We start from the raw sequence: 20,109 nt of genomic DNA on the forward strand, positions 1-20,109 counted from the left end.
AATGTTCGTCGATTTACAGTGTATGTCCATTATGTCCAATATTGCTGAGACAAGATATCGGAAGACATTCCATATAAATATGTCAGTTAATTTCTGAAGCTACAAAAGTGCACTGTCAGTTCTTCGTCCTGCCATCAAGTCTGTTCAGGTGACCCTAAATTCACCACATCTCCACAATAGGTGACCACAATACAGTGATAGACATAAAAAGGGAAATAGATTTTTGGTTTCACTCACACAAATGTTAAATAATTGCTGAAAATGTGGCAACTAACAGGGTAAGACAAAATTGTCTGGAAAACAGTATTTAAACAAATGATGGAACACGAATTACAGAGTGAGGGAATACAATACATATCGTACGATTGATATTTTCATCTGGTTTTACATATAACCCAAATATATCCAAGTATTAGTATCCCTCCATATTCAAAGTAGTATAAGCAACATCCTGTAGAAAATACTCAACATCTGTCCCTTCATCCTGTTCATTCACTCTGAATACAAAAGAAATCAAGTCATCGACCTCCAATATGGATATGATCTCACCCTCCACTGCTAAAAACACACTGGAGAAAAATAGGTTGCCAGTGACGAAGGCAGCTTCTCATAATCCAGGCATTGAAAGGAGGGTGTGCTTTAACCTCACAAGTTAGAGGGCAGTTTGGACAGTACGCCCTCAGTCTCTGACATCTTACCCGGGGACCCTATGCTGCTGGCATGGGAGGGGGGCGCCGTGTCACTGGGATGGAAGGGCGGCGTTCCTTGGGACCTGGGAGTCTGAGGTTCCGATGCAGAGAGCGTTCGACTTAGGGGGGTGACGTGACCAGGGATGGGACTGTAGGGTTTACTGACGGCCATGGGGGAGGAGAAGGGGGAGAATCGAGGGACGGGTCCCACTGAGGGGAGACCCATGGCCCCCATGGCTGGGGGCCCCCCCTCATAGGCCTGGGGAAGAAAGCTGTGTGAGGTGGAGATAGTCCTGACGTCCTGGGAGAAGAGGTCCACCAGGGACTCTGCTCTCTCTCTGGGGGGGCGGGCGACCCAGGCAGGGCAGGAGGTCTGTGGGACAAGAGAGCTGTGAGAGCCCAGAGCGCTGGGGGGGTCGCTGTGATGCACAGTCCTACCCGTCACAGGGCTCTGGGTGGTGGGGCTATGGGCCAGGGGGGTGTAACAGGGGGACCCGTCTCCAGACCCGTACTGGGCGAGAGATGCCAGGGCAGAGTTCTCCGGGGGGACCCGGGGCAGGAGGACCGACTGCAGGCCAGCCAGACTGTGCTTCACCAGGGATGCAGCTGGTGATCCAGTGACTGGCTGCTGTGGCAAATACACACAGGGGGGTTGGGCGCTGGTGGTGAAGGGATAGTGGGGGATGTTGGGACCGCTGGGTGACCTGACTCCTCCTGCCCTCTCCTGACTGGAGCCCATCTGCTGAGTGCTGGCATGAGAGGAGGACTGCAGCTGGTTCAGGATGGGGCTGACAGAGCTGGAGATCAGAGGGTTTATGGTGGAAGCTGAGGAGGCCGGGCATCTCCCAGTGGGCCTAGCTGTTGCCCCTTGCTGGTGAGGCCCTGCAGCAGGCTGAGGGGTGGCGGCAGCGTATTGGAATGGCTGAGGGTGGAGCTGGGCAGTGCAGGTGGAGGGCAACCCTCGCAGGGACGCCTGTCTGAAGGGGAAGAATGAGGTTCTCTTGGGCTGGGGCTGGGGCTGGGGCTGGGGCTGGGGCTGGGGCTGGAAGCTACTGGCCAACGAGGTGGGCTGGGCGCTGGACGTAGGTGACAAGGAGAGTTGCTGCGCTCTGAGGGACGCCAAGATAGGAGTGTCCACCCCAGAACGGAACTTTGTGGAGCTGGTAGGGGAGCAAGCTCCTGACCCAGCGCAGGTGGCGGCGGGCGCCCCCACGTGGAACCTCCTGAGGTGGCCAGGCACCTCCCTGAAGGACCCCGACAGCGGGTGGTGGAAGAGGATGGGCGGCAGCTGAGAGTGGTGTGACAATGCCAGGGCCAGCGGGGTGGTTGCGGCGGCGGCCTGGAGGGGTGCTTGGACCAGCGGCGCCCAGATGACGGAGGTTGGCGACGGGGGCGCGGGGGTGGGGTTGAGGGCCTGGGCTGCTGCTGCAGCAGCCGCTACTGCCTGTAACACCTGGGTGCTGTGGGCCATGTCTCGGTCGTGCTGCACGATCCTCTGGATGATCTCGTTCTCTTCAAAGTTGAGGGTCGCTGAGCTCTGGTCGTGCTGGACTTTGTGTTGGAGGATTGAGTTCCTCTTTCCTGTTGGGAAGAACAGAGAAGAATGAGAGGCCTTGGTCACACACACATTGGTGCTTCTATAGGGCCTGGTGAATGAGCCTTCAATGAGGGCTGTTTAACACAATACTATGACCTCTGGCTAGTGAGATAGCCTTCCCCTTGGATGTAAGAATAGACATGTGCTGACATGGGAGATTGCCATCAGCCTGCTTTGCTTCGCTTCTCCTTTTCACATGCTTTGAAGGGCCAGTTTAAGCCCCCCGGTCAGAGTCATTAATGCATTAAGCACAACCAACGGTTTATAAAGAACATGAAAATGATCGATGCTCCTCATTTTCTGATACTGTACATCCATGAATGTTTTTAGGAACGACTTTAAATGAATGACATTTTTACTAAACAAAATGAATATAAATGAATGTGGACAAGGCATGTGAACATACTGTGCAAGCAAATAAAATAATAAAAACGAGAATAAAAAACAACAACTTCCTATTACAGTTTTTTCTTTTATTACACAACGAAGAGAAAGGATTGGCTCGCTGTGCAGTTCTCACCTATGCGGTCCAGGCGGTCGAGAGCGACGGTCTCGAAGGCCCTCCTCATCATGGGATACTCCTCCAGCACCTCGTTGAAGTTGTCCACGGAGAGAGAGTACAGGCGGCAGTAGGTGTCCGCTCGCACGCTCGCCGTTCTCCGGCCGAGTGTCAGCAAACAGATTTCTGAAGGTGGAATTGATCAATTGATCATCATCGGACCACTTCATGACGGACCACTTTCGTTGATTGTAGTTACAATACAACATTGGATTCACATAGTTGGTAGGTATTTACACGGTCTTTGGAGTTAAGCAGAATTACTGTGCACAAGTGGAATGCATGGAAGGGACACAGACCAATAAAACAATTGCTAATGTACCATGTGACATTATGAGAACGTTGTCATTACTAGTGATCACACGAGTACACAGAGTTGTTACACAGATACTGGGGCCGTGACCTATTTTGTTTAAACAGTACATTCCTATGAAATACTATGAAATGAAATGTGTTAGCGTAACTATTACATAACGAGTCACATAACTAACATTGTTATGGGTATGAATTGAACACTGTATGAATAACTGTATTATCATTGTTTATTTATTTTTCATTCGAAAAAATACATGTTCTATTTCTCTCAGTTTTTTTTAGGACTGAGCGCCCATTTATGGGAGGCGAAATTGTGTCATCAGTATAAGACGATAACACACAAAAAGAGCTGTGTTTTCTGAACTCCACAGATGGAGCACTTAATGCAATTTTTGCAGCTTAGAGTTTGTTCTGACCTCATCTGTCCTGTTAGATCAGGGGAAATAAAATAACACTCCGTTTAAAAAAAAACAAAAAAAGTAGGCATATTTTTTGGATACACACATATTGCGGATAAGGACATTCCCTATCCGCATTTGATGATGTTTATCTATTTATCTATTTATCATATCGTGCAAACATGGCAAATCTTTTACTTGCCATAAGTGCATGTAAGCCTTACTTAAACACACAATTCTGTTTTCATGTTGTCCACAATAATTGAGAGTTAAATGTCTTATAATACAGTATAATATTTAGTTTCAACAACTGAAATCCCGCCACTGTGTAAGGAATGAGACCACAAAGCTCAACTCCAACAACAAGAAATCCCTTGCCCTTATAAGGAGATTTGTAGAATTTTCCCATCTGCACTAGTCACATAAATTAATTTAATGAATCAATAGCTTATGTTTGAAGAAGAATCTCCCGGGCTTTTGAGCGATTCTCTCCATAAACCCCCACCCCTCCACACACACACGCACACGCACACGCACTCGCACTCGCACTCGCACACCCAAACACTCACACTCACACTCACACTCACACTCACACTCACACTCACACACACACTCACACTCACACTCACACTCACACTCAAACACACACACAATACCCTCATTGTGAGTCCCCCTGAGGGTGACAACTGACAACACTTCTCATTCCTACTCCCCACCCCCAAGCTCTCATCACCCTACTGTACCTCCAAAATATGATCCATCAGACAGCTTGGTCTCCTTGGTGCCCTTGGTCAGCACGCTCACCACCCCGTGCTGGATGAAGTACATCTTCTTGCCGACGGTGCCCTCCCTGACGATGTTGTCCCCGGGCTGGAAGACCTCGAAACGCAGCTTGGTGAGCATGGAGGTCACAAAGTTTGGGTCGGCATTGGCAAACAGGGGCATTGAGGCCACCAGCTTTCGACAGTTGAAGTTGACGATCTCCTGCACAGAGACAGAAACGTTGGAGACAGCGCCCCCAGCTAGCCCGTCGGCAGGCTCATGGTACACAAACACGTCTCATATGACACTTATTTAAGACATATGAACAGAGGGTCAATTGTGTTTACTTCTTCAGATCTGGACTATTAATAGGAAAACATCACGCCTTCATGACATTTCAACAGGGTCATAGAACATGTGTGGTGACGACCTCCAGGAATTCCATTCTGTAAATGCTCATTTAGGATACGCTAAAATTGGCTTTATGGTCCCTGTGGGGAAAGTCTGTCTTGTTCATTCATTACTTGGTCATCGTAAAAAAGTGTAGTAACATGGATATTCCCTTTCCTGGTGTAACGACATAGAAACTACAGAGTAACATAATAATAAGAAGAAATGCCATCCAGCTGACTGCTTTCATCCAAAGCGACTCACATTGCAGTGAGTGCACACATTTCAGTATATATGGTCCCAGCGGGAATCAAACCCACAACCTAAGTGTTGTTAGCGCCATGCTCTACCAACCGAGCCACAGAGGACCACGTAACAGTAACAGAGTAACAGAAGTAATTTCCTTTCGCTACAATTCAATCACTGTTGATATACCTTATCTGCAGCTACAGTTACCAACAAAGCAGTTGGTAAGCACATGGCATGAAGGCAAAAGCCTTGCCCAAAACAATTAACAGAAATGTCCTTCAACAGGATCGTCATTGTCTTGTGTAATGGCACTAAGCATCGCTGACAGTTCCAGGGTTAGTCATTAAGCTGATAAACAATGGCAGTCATGGTGTTGATAACAATACAGATGACTCAGCAAGAACCTGTGAGGTTCATTATCCCAACAATGGGACAGAGGGGAACGAGATCTCACCTCTTTCAGTGGTTCGTTCAGCTCCCCCAGAATGTTCTCCTCGTCAAACATCTTGCCCTGGTAACGGTGCTCGTAGTAGTCATGGATCCTCTGTCGCATGCTGGCTGGGAGCTTGTGGAAGGACATGTACTGCTCCACCTGCTTGTACTGTAAAACCACAGAAGAAAGAGCCGTCAGACGACCGACACGTGTGTTGTTTTGAATAGTTTAGCGTAATATCTGTTTGTCTTGTGAGCTAAACTGTTTGCGCTGAGTCCAGGGGAGGCTCGTGGAGGTGGAAATCGGAGGACGGGCTCATTGTAATACATGAGGAGCGGTATCAAACGCACGTGTGTGATACCATTCCTCATTCCATTCCATGCGTTACTCTGAGCCTGTCCTCCGATTTCTACCTCCACCAGCCTCCACTGGTTGAGTCTGACAGTCCCTTGCTGTGTTAACTGGGGAGGTAAGCTTAAATGTAGCAAATCGATATCATCGCTGTCAGTTAACCGCCATCATATAATCCTACTCTATGGATAGTGGATGGAAGTGTGCAAACCAAGTACTAGTGCCGTCCATAAATTCCCCTCGCTGCTAAAATCTCCACCTGATTCATCAGATAAATCCAGTTTGTAGTCAGCAGTCTGTAGGTAATCACATTAACCAGTGTGTCCTTGAGGAGCATCCTATCTAACTGCAATAGAAGGCTCTCTATCTCCATAGAGAGTAGATGTGCACAACATAAAGGTGCTTCCTTTTCCTCCTTCTCCTTCTCCTCCTCCTCCTCCCACTCCTCTTCCTCCTCCTTTTATCTTTTAATTTCCTCACACTGTCTCTCTCTCTCTCTCTCTCTCTCTCTCTCTCTCTCTCCATCCCTCTCCATTACTGTCTCTCACTCTCTCTTGCCATTTGTCTCTCTCTCTCTCTCTCTCTCTCTCTCTCTCTCTCTCTCTCTCTCTCTCTCTTTCTTTCTCTTTCTCTCTCATTCCTATGAAGGCCATATTCCTGTTGAGGTTCCAGCTATAGGTTTCCATTAAAACTGAGGACATCACAAATTCAGTTTCTTGGTATGCCAGTTTCATAAGTTATCTTCTTGAACCTTGGTTTTTACGACTTTTCCCAACTTGAACTCTTTCCCTATTATCATTTTATGATCGCATGGCATTTCGCATGGCATTTCTTCAGGGGAGGAATCGGAGGACGGGCTCTTTGTAACGCATGGAATGGAATAAGGAATGGTATCAAAGACGTGTTCGACACCATTCCCTATTCCGTTCCACGCATTACAATGAGCCCGTCCTCCAATGTCTACCTCCACAAGCCTCCCCTGCTTTTCTTCACCTCCAAGCCCCCCACCCCTTAGCCCCCTAGCCCACTACTCCCCTCCCGGGACGGGAAAAAGACAAAGTCACTCACTTTCTCCTGGTACTGCCGTCGAGATGAATCCAGGGACTGGATGAGTGCTGTGGCGTGTCCCACGAACATGGCGTAGCAGGTGGCGCCCACGATCATGCTGAGGATGGTCAACCACACATCCGCCAAGCCCACGGGCGGATACATGCCGTACCCGATGCACAACATGTGGCTCATGGCCTTGAACAGGGCGTAGGAGTACTGCTGTCCCCAAGTGTCATTCTGCAGAGGGAGAGAGCAGAGGGCTTGAGGATGAGGGTGACCACCCACTGTCAGATGAAGGATCCTCCTCTAACCCCAGGAAAGAGATAAATTGATGCTTCTCTACTGGCATTATGTTAACTAATTTGAGTGAAACAATTCATGTTGTACACACACCACACACATACACACACACACACACACACACACACACACACACAGAATGCATTATATAGACAGGTGCTATAAACAATCACAGTCAAATTGGCAGGTAATCTCGGAACACAGAATCTCAGAACAAAGAATCTCAGAACAAAGAATCTCAGAACAAAGAATCTCATATCTCGATTGAGATTCCGGGGGTGTAGAAAGGAAAACCGGGGACGGGAAGTTGTCAGCAAGTCACCACCTCCCAAAAGTTTTCATTGCAGCTTCACATGAGCCACACGCTATGCCCCTCCCATTCTGCCATGCCCCTCCCATTCTGTTTACAACCTGATCTGCGCGCATTACACAAAATGAAAACTAGCTGAAGATGTTTTCGATGCCATCATTTCATAGTTGAGCAGTGTGCATTAAATTCCCTGTTTGAAAGAACATTCTGCTTGAAATCCCCTGGCCCAATTTCAAGCACCGCCTCAACTTCTCTCTATTTATCGAAAGAATCTGTGGCACTGGTTTAATTCACCAGATGGATAAGTGTAGCCACCCCCCCCAACCCCACTTGCATTACGCTTTACTCTCCATTGATGGAGAGTCTGACTTAGTGAGACTAAGTGCCAGGTAACGAAAGCTGTAAAAAGAGTACTCAAGTTTTGGGAACATCCTGGGAACACCCACCACCATCTTGTTTCTGGTCACCCAACAGTCGGACGGGAAGTCCTGCAGCATGGGCACCAGGAACTGCAGACAGCCGTCCCAATGACACAGCAGCAGCATCATGGCAATCAGGTTAACAATGCGCACCATGGCGCTGGCCAGATCATAGGTCATATGAAAAATCTATGAAAGAGATTATGAACATTAGTGGAGCCTAAGCAGGCAGACATGTATTTTCACAGTGTAAACAAATACACAATTTCAATTTGCTCCCATGAAATCGGTGGATTTGTAAAGTGCAGTAGGTGCTATGTGGGCCAGGCCTCTTCCAGACCGCATTGTTCTTAAACTGCAATAGACCCCCCTGAGCACTATGGAGTTATGTCATCATTTTCAAGTGTCACTAATGGCCCACATGGTACATGACCTTGGGGGGTGGGAATTAAATTGTACTTACAGTGAAAAATCATACTGAGAACTGTCCCTTCTCTACAAAGTAAAGTGACCATATGTGTGGTTATGTGTGACGACATGATTGCGTCACAGTGAGGGGTGAACACTTTTAAAAACATAACGCAGCTGAGCCAGGTTAAGGGGCGACAAATTAATTTTAGATTTTCTCTTGTCTGCTTTTCCCTCTACGTTGTAAAGGACATTGTCACATAACACATTTGCTATGACGGGTCCATCATCAAACCCAGCCTCCCTCCCTACCAGCAGAGGCTGGTGGAGGTAAGAAAATCGGCGGGCGGGCTCATTAACCCGTCCTCCGATTTCTACCTACACCAGCCTCCCCTGCTCCTTACCTCCTCCCACTGGTGGATGTAGCGGATGAGCCTGGAGAGACGCAGCAGCCTCAGCAGACTGAGGATCTTGGTGAAGCGGACAATCCTCAGCGCCCGGGCCGTCTTGTAGAACTCCGAGTCGATGCGCGTCTCCACGATGAGGAAGATGTAGTCGACGGGGATGGAGGAGATGAAGTCCACGATGAACCAGCTCTTCAGGTACCTGATCTTGATCTGCTGCGGGTCCAGGACGATCTCCGTGTCGTCCTCCTTGACGATGCCCGTGCGGAAGTTGAGCACCAGGTCGATGAGGAAGAAGGTGTCGGAGACCACGTTGAAGACGATCCAGGGCGGGGTGTGCTCGTCCTTGAAGAAGGTGATGCCCACCGGGATGATGATCAGGTTGCCCACCATCAGCAGCAGCATGATCAGGTCCCAGTAGAACCTGCAGGAGGACCAACCACAGAGAGACAGCCTGGCAGTTAACAGAACGCCAACGTCACCTGCTGAAGACTGAAGGGCAGCACACACTTTTCATTGGCCTGCATGTGTAACACCTGAAGAAATGTATTGCTTTATTGTTCTATTTTGTAAATTTGTAAATTTGTTATTGCTATTTTGTTAATATTTTGCTATTTTGTAAATTTGTTGTCAATATTTGCTGTTGTTTTTTATGTCCCATGCACCAACCTCACCAAGTCAATTTCCTGTATGTGCAAATATACTTGGCCAGATAAAATAATTCTGCTTCTGATTCTGATTCTGAAAATATGTTATTATTATTACTATAGGAAAGCTATTACTGTACTTACCAAACATCACAATGGATACAATGGATTAATAGATTGTTTGGGTGTAGAGACAAATAAAATGTGTGTGAGTGCAGAATAAAATCATTAAAATTCTAATTATAATAGATACAATACATAATTATTATTGTTTTAAAAAGCTTTACTTCAACTTTCATTCTTCTACTCAAGTAAGAGTCCACATTAGTTAGGCCTAGGCCTCAAGTGGAGCATCTTGCTCTTTAAATGTACCATGTACAAATGTATGCCAATAACAATTCCTCTTGGAAACGTGGGTACTTGAATGTTTAAGGGAGCAGGCCAAGCACAGAGGTATTTGTTTTTCAGAGAGTATGTGTTTGGTTGTGTATTCTAGTCCATTCTCGTGTTGTAATTAACCAGTGATCGATCCTGCAGGAGGATGATACACCTTCAGCCCAGTATGGATTGCATAGAGAGCATGGGTCGGCGTTTGAACCTGTCCTATGGGAGTGCACACATTACCCAAGTTACGCCTCCCTATAGAAGGTAGCACAGCATGTAGAATATATCTAAATCATTGAGAAAAGATGTGGATCTAAATAGCAACTGCTGGTGGTTACAGGTCATAAAAAACATTCTCTCGTGGATCGTGGATACATCACTTCATATTCATTTGTGGTTTTCAGGACCAAGCACAAAGAACAGATGATCTACAGGGAAATCTGCAGTCCCCACTAAGCTTGCGCCTGGAATGAACGTTTCAGTCAACAAATGTTCCACCGCATTCATCTCCACGTTTCTGTGCCAGTCAAACCACCGATGTGTCAGATGTTAGGAAGCATCTGTAGTAATAATACAAATATCTCTTTCTACCACAAACCTCAAATTAATAACAAATTAAGCATAGTGCCACAGGGGCATTTACTATGTTACTGCCAGTGTGATGTGAAGTGTTTTTAAATCAGGTTCGCTGCGCATACTGGACGAGGAGAAGGCAGAGTACCACTGGTGAGTATGCAGTTACATAAATACACTGTTGCTTGCAAAGGCCTACACTCTTAGAAAAAAGGCTTCCGAAAGGGTTCTTCGGCTGTCCCTGTCCACGTGGAACCCTTTCGGATTCCATTTAGAACGCTTTTGGATTCCATTTAGAACCTTCTTTGAAAAGGGACGGCCGAAGAACACTTGATGGTTCTAGGTAGCACTTCTTCCCCCCTAATAGCCTGCATTGTAATCACTAATATCCTGCGTCAACCAGAGAACATAACAGCCTCACAAAAAACACAACACACGGAGGGCAGGCCAGCCATTTGTTCTAATCAGCTTTTGTGTTGTTCCCTGCCAAACGAAGCACTTGCATTCCTCTGTTCATCTGTTCATCTGCCTGTTGTCTCTGCAGTGACACACTGGTCCTAATTGCACTTCCCCTCTCTGGCTAAATCCACCGTTATCTCCCGGGAATCCATGTCATCTCCAGGACTCAGCTCTCAGCAGCCAGATGTTGAGTAGTTAGCATTACCGCTTTGCACACGTCACTCTGTAGCAGGAGCACAGGAACAGCTGGTCCAAAAAAATGAACAGTACTTTACTGCCCGCATAGACTGCATGAACATACAGCGGCCCGCGCGTTCGCTGACTGTGCATACAGACATCTCCAACCACAATACATGCACCGACCACCACTGAACTGGAACCCATGCTACGGCATCTGATACGGCCAGCCTAGGGAGGCTAGTGGGCATCCACCTTGTTCCCTATGTGATGTCAGCATCTGCATACAGGGTTAGGGGGACAGGCGTACTGGGGTCAGAGGCGTACTGTAGCTGTGGACCTATAGATTGACGGGAAGAGGACTCTTACAGTATGTGGGCCGGGTGAGGAGATGTCAAAGAGCAGGAGCGAGCCAGAGTTGCAGGCCAAGGGAACACAAAAAGGCTTAAAATGGTGAAAGAAGCTTAGATCAATCAGGACAGCTGAAAAAGGATCACATTTGTCGTGGATACTTATCTCTAGTGGCCAGAGCAGAGTCTTTATGCACCACATTATGCATTCAGCTCAGTGGCTTACACACCTGTTCAAATTAAGGTCAACCTGACCAGCGTTTAGCAATCTATTTAGCAATGTTTACAGTGTGTGTGTGTGTGTGTGTGTGTGTGTGTGTGTGTGTGCGTGTGTGTGTGTGCGCCGTTCTACAACCTAGAGGAATCTAACCAATCAGAAAGTCTATGCGCCACATCATGCATTCAGCTTAACAGCTTACACACCTGTTCAAATTAAGGTCAACCTGACCGGCGTTTAGCAATCGATTTAGCAATGTTTACAGTGTGAGTGCCGTTCTAACAACCTGGAGGAATCTAACCAATCACAACGTCTCTACAGGGACCAGTATGTTAATGCTGATTCTGCTCTCAGAGAGGAGGATATTACACTGACTCATCCAGATGTGTGAGAGGTTACAAGCAAGACAAATTATATTGTGGCTGTGTGGAAACCCACTGCACTGCCCAGCAGCGCACTAATGGGAATATAGCACACAGTGTATATCGTAGAGGAGATTATTAATTAATTATTTATCATTATCATTATGAAGTGATAATAATACTAAAAACTACAGTACTGATTTACTATTCCAAGTAGGTTATTTACAATCATCAGGCTATAGCCTTGCAGAGAAACAACAACTTCAGCAGTTAGCAGTTAGCTTCACCACGTTACTGTCGGAACTCTTTCACCACCAACTGTCAGGCGTTCACCCAAATGATGGTCCTACGTGGCTCAGTTGGTGGAGCACGGCGCCAACAACGCTTAGGTTGGGGGTTCGTTGCCCGCTGGGACCGTATGTACTGAGAAATGTTTGCAATGCACTGCAATGTAAGTCGCTTTGGATAGAAGCGTCAGCTAAATGGCGTATGTATAAATCAAGCATAGGAGTGTCATGACACCTCAAAGGCACCACTGTGCCGACAGCTGGTCTGCCGGTGGAGTTACGCGACGGCCACTCACATCATTCCAATCACTCTGCTGTGTGTGGCGAGCGCTGGCCCCTCCCCGTCCACACCATCTCTACTCCATTAGATTAATTGTGTTGTCATAATCTCCTCTGATGTGTGCTTCTAATATCTTGAATGGTCATGTTACCCTATTTTGATTACCCCATTTTCAAGCCCCTGCTGCAATCTCTGTAATCCATTGCCCTCTGTAAATTATAAAAAAGTGTAATTCAGATGAGTGGAAAAAAACGTCTGTGACACACACCAGAGTACTACTGGTTGGTGAAAATCTGATGAGAGCAGGGCTCAAGGTTAAATGTTATGAAAACCTCTTTCTGCCTTCAACAACAGGAACACCTGGTTTCCATATTACACAATGAACAGTTGCATACTGATAGCCTGACTCTCTCTCACACACATATTCACACATACATGCACACACACATGCACATACGCACATGCACACACATGCACACACAAATACATACGCACATACATGTACACATGCACACATACCTACATATACACTCACACACACACACACACATACACACATGCACACACACATACACACATGCACACACACATGCACACACACACACACACACACACACACACACACACACACACACACATATACACACATACACATAGACATAGACATACACATACACTGTATGAGCATACATACTCTATGCTCACACACATACAGACGCACATGCACACACACATGTACATACACATACACATATGCACATACTTATACACACACAGACACAGACACACACACACACACACACACACACACACACATACACACACACATATACATATGCACATACATATATACACACACACACACACACACACACACACACACACACACACACACACACATACATATGCACATGCCCATACACATACGCCCACACACACGCACATAGACACACACATATACATACACATACTGTACACATGCACACACACATACACACACAGACGCATACGCATATGCACGCACACACACATACACACACAGACGCATACGCACATGCACGCACACACACACACACACACACACACACACGTACATGCACACACACACACACACACACACACGCACACACACATATACACACACACGCACACACACTCACACACACATGCACATACAGACACACATACACACACACATGCACATGCACATGCACATGCACATACACACACACACACACACGCACGCACGCGCACATGCACTCACACATACGCACATACACACACACATACACACACGCACATGCACAAACACACACACACACATACTCACATGCACAAAAGACAAACAAACAAAAAACAAACACACACACACACACACACACACATCTTTGGGAGAACAGTAAGTTCCTATAGACGCAGAAACAATGTCAGCATTAGTTGCCTCTAAGAGAATTTTGCCTGCCAGTTAACTCTTTAAGATGTGTATGAAATACCAGCCCAGTCAAAACCCAATGAGTGAGTCTAAGTCAGACTCAAGGGTAGGGTGGAATTAATCAAATTAATAATAATAATAATAATAATAATAATAATAATAATAGTAATACATTTATTTTGTATAGCGCTTTTCTCAGTACTCAAAGACACTTTACATCTGAGGAGAAGACCATCAATAATAAATAAAATAAATACTGCACTAAAAACGAAAAGTACAGACAGCAAAGAATTGTCAGGTACTGACAGACCAAGGTAGGGGGAAAGGTACTGACAGACCAAGGTAGGGGGAAGGTACTGACAGACCAAGGTAGGGGGAAAGGTACTGACAGACCAAGGTAGGGGGAAAGGTACTGACAGACCAAGGTAGGGGGAAAGGTACTGACAGACCAAGGTAGGGGGAAGGTACTGACAGACCAAGGTAGGGGGAAAGGTACTGACAGACCAAGGTAGGGGGGAAGGTACTGACAGACCAAGGTAGGGGGGAAGGTACTGACAGACCAAGGTAGGGGGGAAGGTACTGACAGACCAAGGTAGGGGGAAGGTACTGACAGACCAAGGTAGGGGGAAAGGTACTGACAGACCAAGGTAGGGGGAAAGGTACTGACAGACCAAGGTAGGGGGAAGGTACTGACAGACCAAGGTAGGGGGAAAGGTACTGACAGACCAAGGTAGGGGGAAAGGTACTGAGAGACCAAGGTAGGGGGAAAGGTACTGACAGACCAAGGTAGGGGGAAGGTACTGACAGACCAAGGTAGGGGGAAGGTACTGACAGACCAAGGTAGGGGGAAGGTACTGACAGACCAAGGTAGGGGGAAAGGTACTGACAGACCAAGGTAGGGGGAAGGTACTGACAGACCAAGGTAGGGGGGAAGGTACTGACAGACCAAGGTAGGGGGGAAGGTACTGACAGACCAAGGTAGGGGGAAAGGTACTGACAGACCAAGGTAGGGGGAAGGTACTAGACATTAAAGGCACATTTAAAAAGATCAGCTTTGAGAGAATGTTTGAAGGAGGAGAGTGTGTTGATTTAATGACCACAGAGAAGCTGGTCTCATATTGGTTTCATCTATTGCATCTAATCAAATAGTAGCTTTGGACACTGCAGGCCTATGAAACTCTATGTCAACAACCGTGGTTAACCACAAACTTGTAAGTTATACATGCCATTTAGCTGACGCTTTCATCCAAAGCGACTTACGTTGCAGTGAGTGCATACATTTTTCAGTACATATGGTCCCAGCGGGAATCAAACCCACAACCTTAGGATTGTTAATGCCATGCTCTACCAACTGAGCCACTGAGGACCACACCAACTGAGCCTTATGTCCTTCATACAATCACTTTATGTGTTACTGTAAATGAAAGACCTCCTAAAGACCTCTTCACCCCCACTACCCCCATGTACAAGTTTCTTTCCTGTTAATAAAATAAATATATATATATATATATATATTATTTAAAAAAAATAGCATTGTGACTGCCTATGGCCCCTGGTCTGAACATTGATTACTTTATCTTATGATGACTGATGGATAGATGATTTACTTACTTAAACAAATGTATTTGTTGTAAGTTGCTTTGGATAAAGGCGTCTGCTAAATGCCATAAATGTAAAAAATGTAAATGTAAAGCTCACATTTGGTGGAATTGTACGAATGCTTTTAGAATAGTGTCCTGTGAGAGTTATGGGCCTGTCTTTGTGTAACCAACTAATCAATCAATCAATCAAGCAATCAAGCAAGCATTCAATCAAACAATCGAATGGATTATGATTTATATGTATCTTCTAAACAAGAATTACCTAAAATCACTGTACGGATGAATTATCCAAAATCCTGCAGACTTCACGCGCTCTCGCTCGTGCTCCACGGCCCTCTCACTCCCTAACATTCGCAAAGAGAACTTGTTGACTCCGGGTTGAAGCAGTTGCCCAAACTGCCGGTGCATGAAGCCTGCTTGGTACAACCTCTCGTCGTCAGGCATGATTTGTTCGGATCCTTCTAACTTGATGAAACTCGAGTGGTCAAAGGGAGACGGTCGCCGGGCTGCGCCACCTCGGCCACCCTGTGCTCCCTGGTCGGCCCACGCGCCGTGTTCTCCGGGGAAACTCTCCTCATTAACACTAGCATCTGCCTCCGGGATGAGGCGCCGCTGCTCAGCTGGATCAGATCCGAGGGTATGTCGACCAGTGATGGAGGAGAGACTGCCTCTGAAAAGCCGACAGTCGCCGTTCAAGTTGGTCTTGACGCCAATGTCCGTTTCCAAGTCTCCGCTCTTGGTGCTTTTGCAACTGCTTGCGGGGGATGGCGAGGGCAAATGCTTCAGTCGGATACTTTTCTTCTTGGTGTCCTTGTCGCCGTTTTCTCCTTCGTCAATCACACAGGCTTTATTTTGGCCAATGTTTTGCGGTAGGCTGTACAGCCGTTTGCGCATGGAAGAATGAAACCTTTCCATTGTGGTATTTCGGAGACGCACTCTATGATAAAACCGCGGACAAAGAAATTAAAATATATGAGCAATGACAAAACATGTATCTCACAGAGTCAAATTGTTCAGGGTTATAAACAGAGACGATGCATCCTCAGGACAGGTCGAATCTTATTTGACACTTGGAACGTGCCTCTCCCGGTTTCAACAGTTCATGCCGCTTCAGTCCAACAGTCACATAGAACATACTCAAAAAATGCATGAAATCCAGGTGCAGGTATTCTGAAATCAAAGTGGAGAGGAGGAGGACGCATCGGGATGCTGCATGCTGTGTGTCGGACGTGCCGGGGTGTGAGGATGATGCTGAGATCCTCAATGACAAAGCATGATCTCCTCCCCAAATATTTGAGCCATGTCAATAGAAAACGATGACACGCATTCACGCAGTCCGTACCAGCATTCAAAGACCGCTGACATCACTGATCCATCATCCTCGTGCTTTCTAATAACGTGAATATTAATGGAGCTAATCTATCGGGTTGCCATAGGAGCGAGGACAGCACATGCGCTTAGCCCTCTCCAGTCAGGACGGTTAAACGGACGCTATCAAAACCCATTGGTATTGATGACATGGGTTTTTTGTGCAAATAAACTAAAACACTGTTTAGTTCAAATACAAAAATCTTTAAAATTAACATATTTAATTAAGAAGTAATTAAGAATTAAATCACAGTGGCCCTAGCCACTAGACAAACATAGAAACTAATGATCAGTTTATTGATCACTGCTGGTCAGCAATTGTAACCACGTGTAACCATTCGTGTATGTTACAATTGGATTGAGAGGAGGAGTATTTGTTGTCCTGGTGAGAGATCTGGTTTTACATGGAGATACCGGGAAAACTGGCAAGACAAAAAGATAGCATCATCTGAGAACACAGAAGAGTTCTGATGGTGTTATCCTTCCTTTCATGATTTCGGCGCATATAAAGCCTTTTTTTTTTTTTGTTCAATTGGCGTCGTAATTTCTATGGAATTATTGCCTCTGGGATAGTCGCTGCTTGAGCTTGAAGAATGTGTGTGTGTGTGTGTGTGTGTGCGCGCGCGCGCGCGCGTGTGCGCGCCACCACTTATACTAACACAGTCTTATAGGTTCTGTGGTATGGGAGCTTTTCCAATGTAATTTATTTTCTACCCTTTACAGCTCTAAATGTCTTTCTACACCAGTTTTATTTACTGCGCAATTCAACAATAGATACTATCAATCAGATAGGGAACCAAATCTCAAGAATGCAGACAGCTTGGTAGTGGGTTATTCCCTGTTTTCTATATCAGTTACTACTCTTCAAACACTTCATTAGGAACACTTATAGTGGAGGTGGTGTAATGGTGTTGGGAATGTTTTATTGGCACAATTTGGGCCTGTTAACACCAATCAATTATCACTTGAATGCCACAGCCTCTTTGAGTGTTGTTGCTGACCACGTGCATCCCTTCATGGCCACAATTTACCCATCTTCTAACATGACAATGAGTTCAGTGTTCTTCAGTGGCCTAACCCTAACCCTAACCCTTCCCAGTCAAGGATGTCAATCATGTCATCATGGACCAGAATCTCAAAGGAATGTTTCCAACATCTTGTGGAATTAATGCCACAAAGAATTGAGGCTGTTTTGAGAGCAAAGGTATTAGTATACCTACCCAGTATTAGTATAGTGTTCCTAATAAAGTGTCAAGTGAGTGTATATCAGTGTGTGTGTGTGTGTGTGTGTGTGTGTGTGTGTGTGTGTGTGTGATAATAACATAATCAATAAAATCATTAAACATTGTGATAAATGTTTGAGTCATTATGTACAGTCTTTCGAATCTGTAATAAATCTACCATTTTAATGTAAAGAAAAAAACTTTTTTTGCTACACAGAATGATTGTTGTTGGTATTATTATGACAACAGTCTTATTCATCTTATATATAAACCAGATTCAAATCCAATCACTGTTACTATCATATTACTGCCCACAAAAGTGTTCTGTAAACATTGTCTTATACCCAGTATTAAATGATGCAGCATCACTGTAACAAGCTTAATTCTGATATTGTGTTCCAAGGCAATGATATTGACAGGTGATTCAATAGTGCCCCCCTAAGTTGTGTCCATGCAATTTCATCTCATAAAGGGATTCTGAGACTATACCAGTGGAGGCTCGTGGCGATAGAAATGGAATGGAATGAGGATGCCATTCTGCATTCCATCCCATGCATCACAATGGGCCTGTCCTCCGATATTTCTACCTCCGCCAGCCTCGACTGGCCGATACAGTAATGCAGAGGTGAGATTGCCTCCCCGCTGCTGCTCTGACGGTTTATCTCAGCAGTCACATGGGTCCTTCTCTCCTCATCTGCTTACCTTCATCTGCATTCTGCACATTCTGACGTCAAAGAACTGGACTGGTCAGAGCACATTCTCCGCTGCAGATGTTGCATCTACTAGGGTTGGGGCAAGTTCCCTTTCAATTCCATCAATTCAGGAAGTGTTTTGAAACTCCTGGTCAATTCCAAATTACAAAGCTTTTTATTTTTTCAGTTTACAGTAGAATGTACAAAACCCACACCGTTGAGTTACTGACCATTGGGATATACAGTATACCCAGACACTACAAATAGGCCGAAAAATTATTTAAAATGAATGCACTTTTTTTTCAATTGCCTAATTGGAATACAATTCAGTGCCGGAATGTATAGAATTCAAAAGAAATTCGTCCCAACCCTGGCATCTACAGTACCATGTAATCCCGTAACCCAGAATATGATCTGAGACTATCTACCATGTTGTTTTAACCAATCCCATGACTTCAGATCCTTGCAGAAGAAGGCACTTTATTCAACCTTGCTCCTCCCAAGACTGCATGGAAGGCCATGGTTGTAACAGTGATTCATTAACAATATTACAATATTATTACATAATGAATATAAAAACACTGTTCACATTGTGATTCAAGATAATGTGTTGGTGTCAAAGTATGATGACTTCCTCCACTGTGCCAATCTGATTAAATGGCCTGTATTGGCAACTGTGAACATGGATTACATGTCAGTTTTGAAGGCAATACAGAGTAAAAGTCCCTTGTCTGATTGAAGTGATGTTATTTTCCTGAGTGACCCTTGGAATATGGTTTACAACAAGAGGTACCAGACCCCAAGATCTCTGTTGATAACATGTCAAACTCCCTGGCGCCGAGCCTAACTGAGATGAGCCTCATGCCCTGGTTTCATGTTTATTACCTACTATAAAATTGACAGCAAACTCTTTGTAGTTGCCACTTCCCTGCTGACCGTTCTCCTGGACAGTAGTTTGGTGTCCCAAGTCGACTTGACTAATAAATTGTCTTTATTCAACTTTCAATTTCAGTATCTACCTTCTTCCACGAGTCATTGGATCTTATTCTTCAATATCAGAAACATCATCATCATCAGAAACATCATCACTGTTTATATTGTTTATACTGTTTATATTTTTTTAGTACTTCTATTTTATTTTATTTTATTTTATTCTATTTTAAAACTTATTGTTGCACTACTCTGTGGCACTGTCACTTTTGCATTTCACTGTATACTTGTATGCACATGACAAATAAAGAATCTTGAATCTTGAATCTTGAATCATAACACTGATGTACTGTAGTGGACTGTGTCTTTCCACCAAAGTGCACTTTTCTCATCATATGTACTCATGCAGACCCTTGTCTCTTACCTTGCAGTGAGAGGAGGTTATGATCTTAAGATGTATTTGCTGATGTCATGAAATAATACCCCATCTCCC

At 45.3% G+C, this 20,109-nt stretch overlaps 1 protein-coding gene across 1 annotated transcript; it reads right to left on the reverse strand.

Moving 5' to 3' along the window:
- Nucleotides 1-645: 645 nt before the first annotated feature.
- Nucleotides 646-16,318, reverse strand: LOC310801615 (potassium/sodium hyperpolarization-activated cyclic nucleotide-gated channel 4-like; the record flags this gene model as incomplete). Its single annotated transcript, XM_083665681.1, has 9 exons — nt 646-1,666; nt 1,751-2,270; nt 2,807-2,971; nt 4,302-4,542; nt 5,414-5,560; nt 6,812-7,030; nt 7,850-8,011; nt 8,635-9,058; nt 15,666-16,318. 9 exons carry the CDS (start codon nt 16,316-16,318, stop codon nt 646-648), a joined length of 3,552 nt encoding a protein of 1,183 aa, XP_083521807.1.
- Nucleotides 16,319-20,109: the final 3,791 nt, after the last annotated feature.

This window comes from Argentina silus (genome assembly GCF_951799395.1).
Source record: "Argentina silus genome assembly, chromosome: 3".
Lineage (NCBI taxonomy): Eukaryota > Metazoa > Chordata > Actinopteri > Argentiniformes > Argentinidae > Argentina > Argentina silus.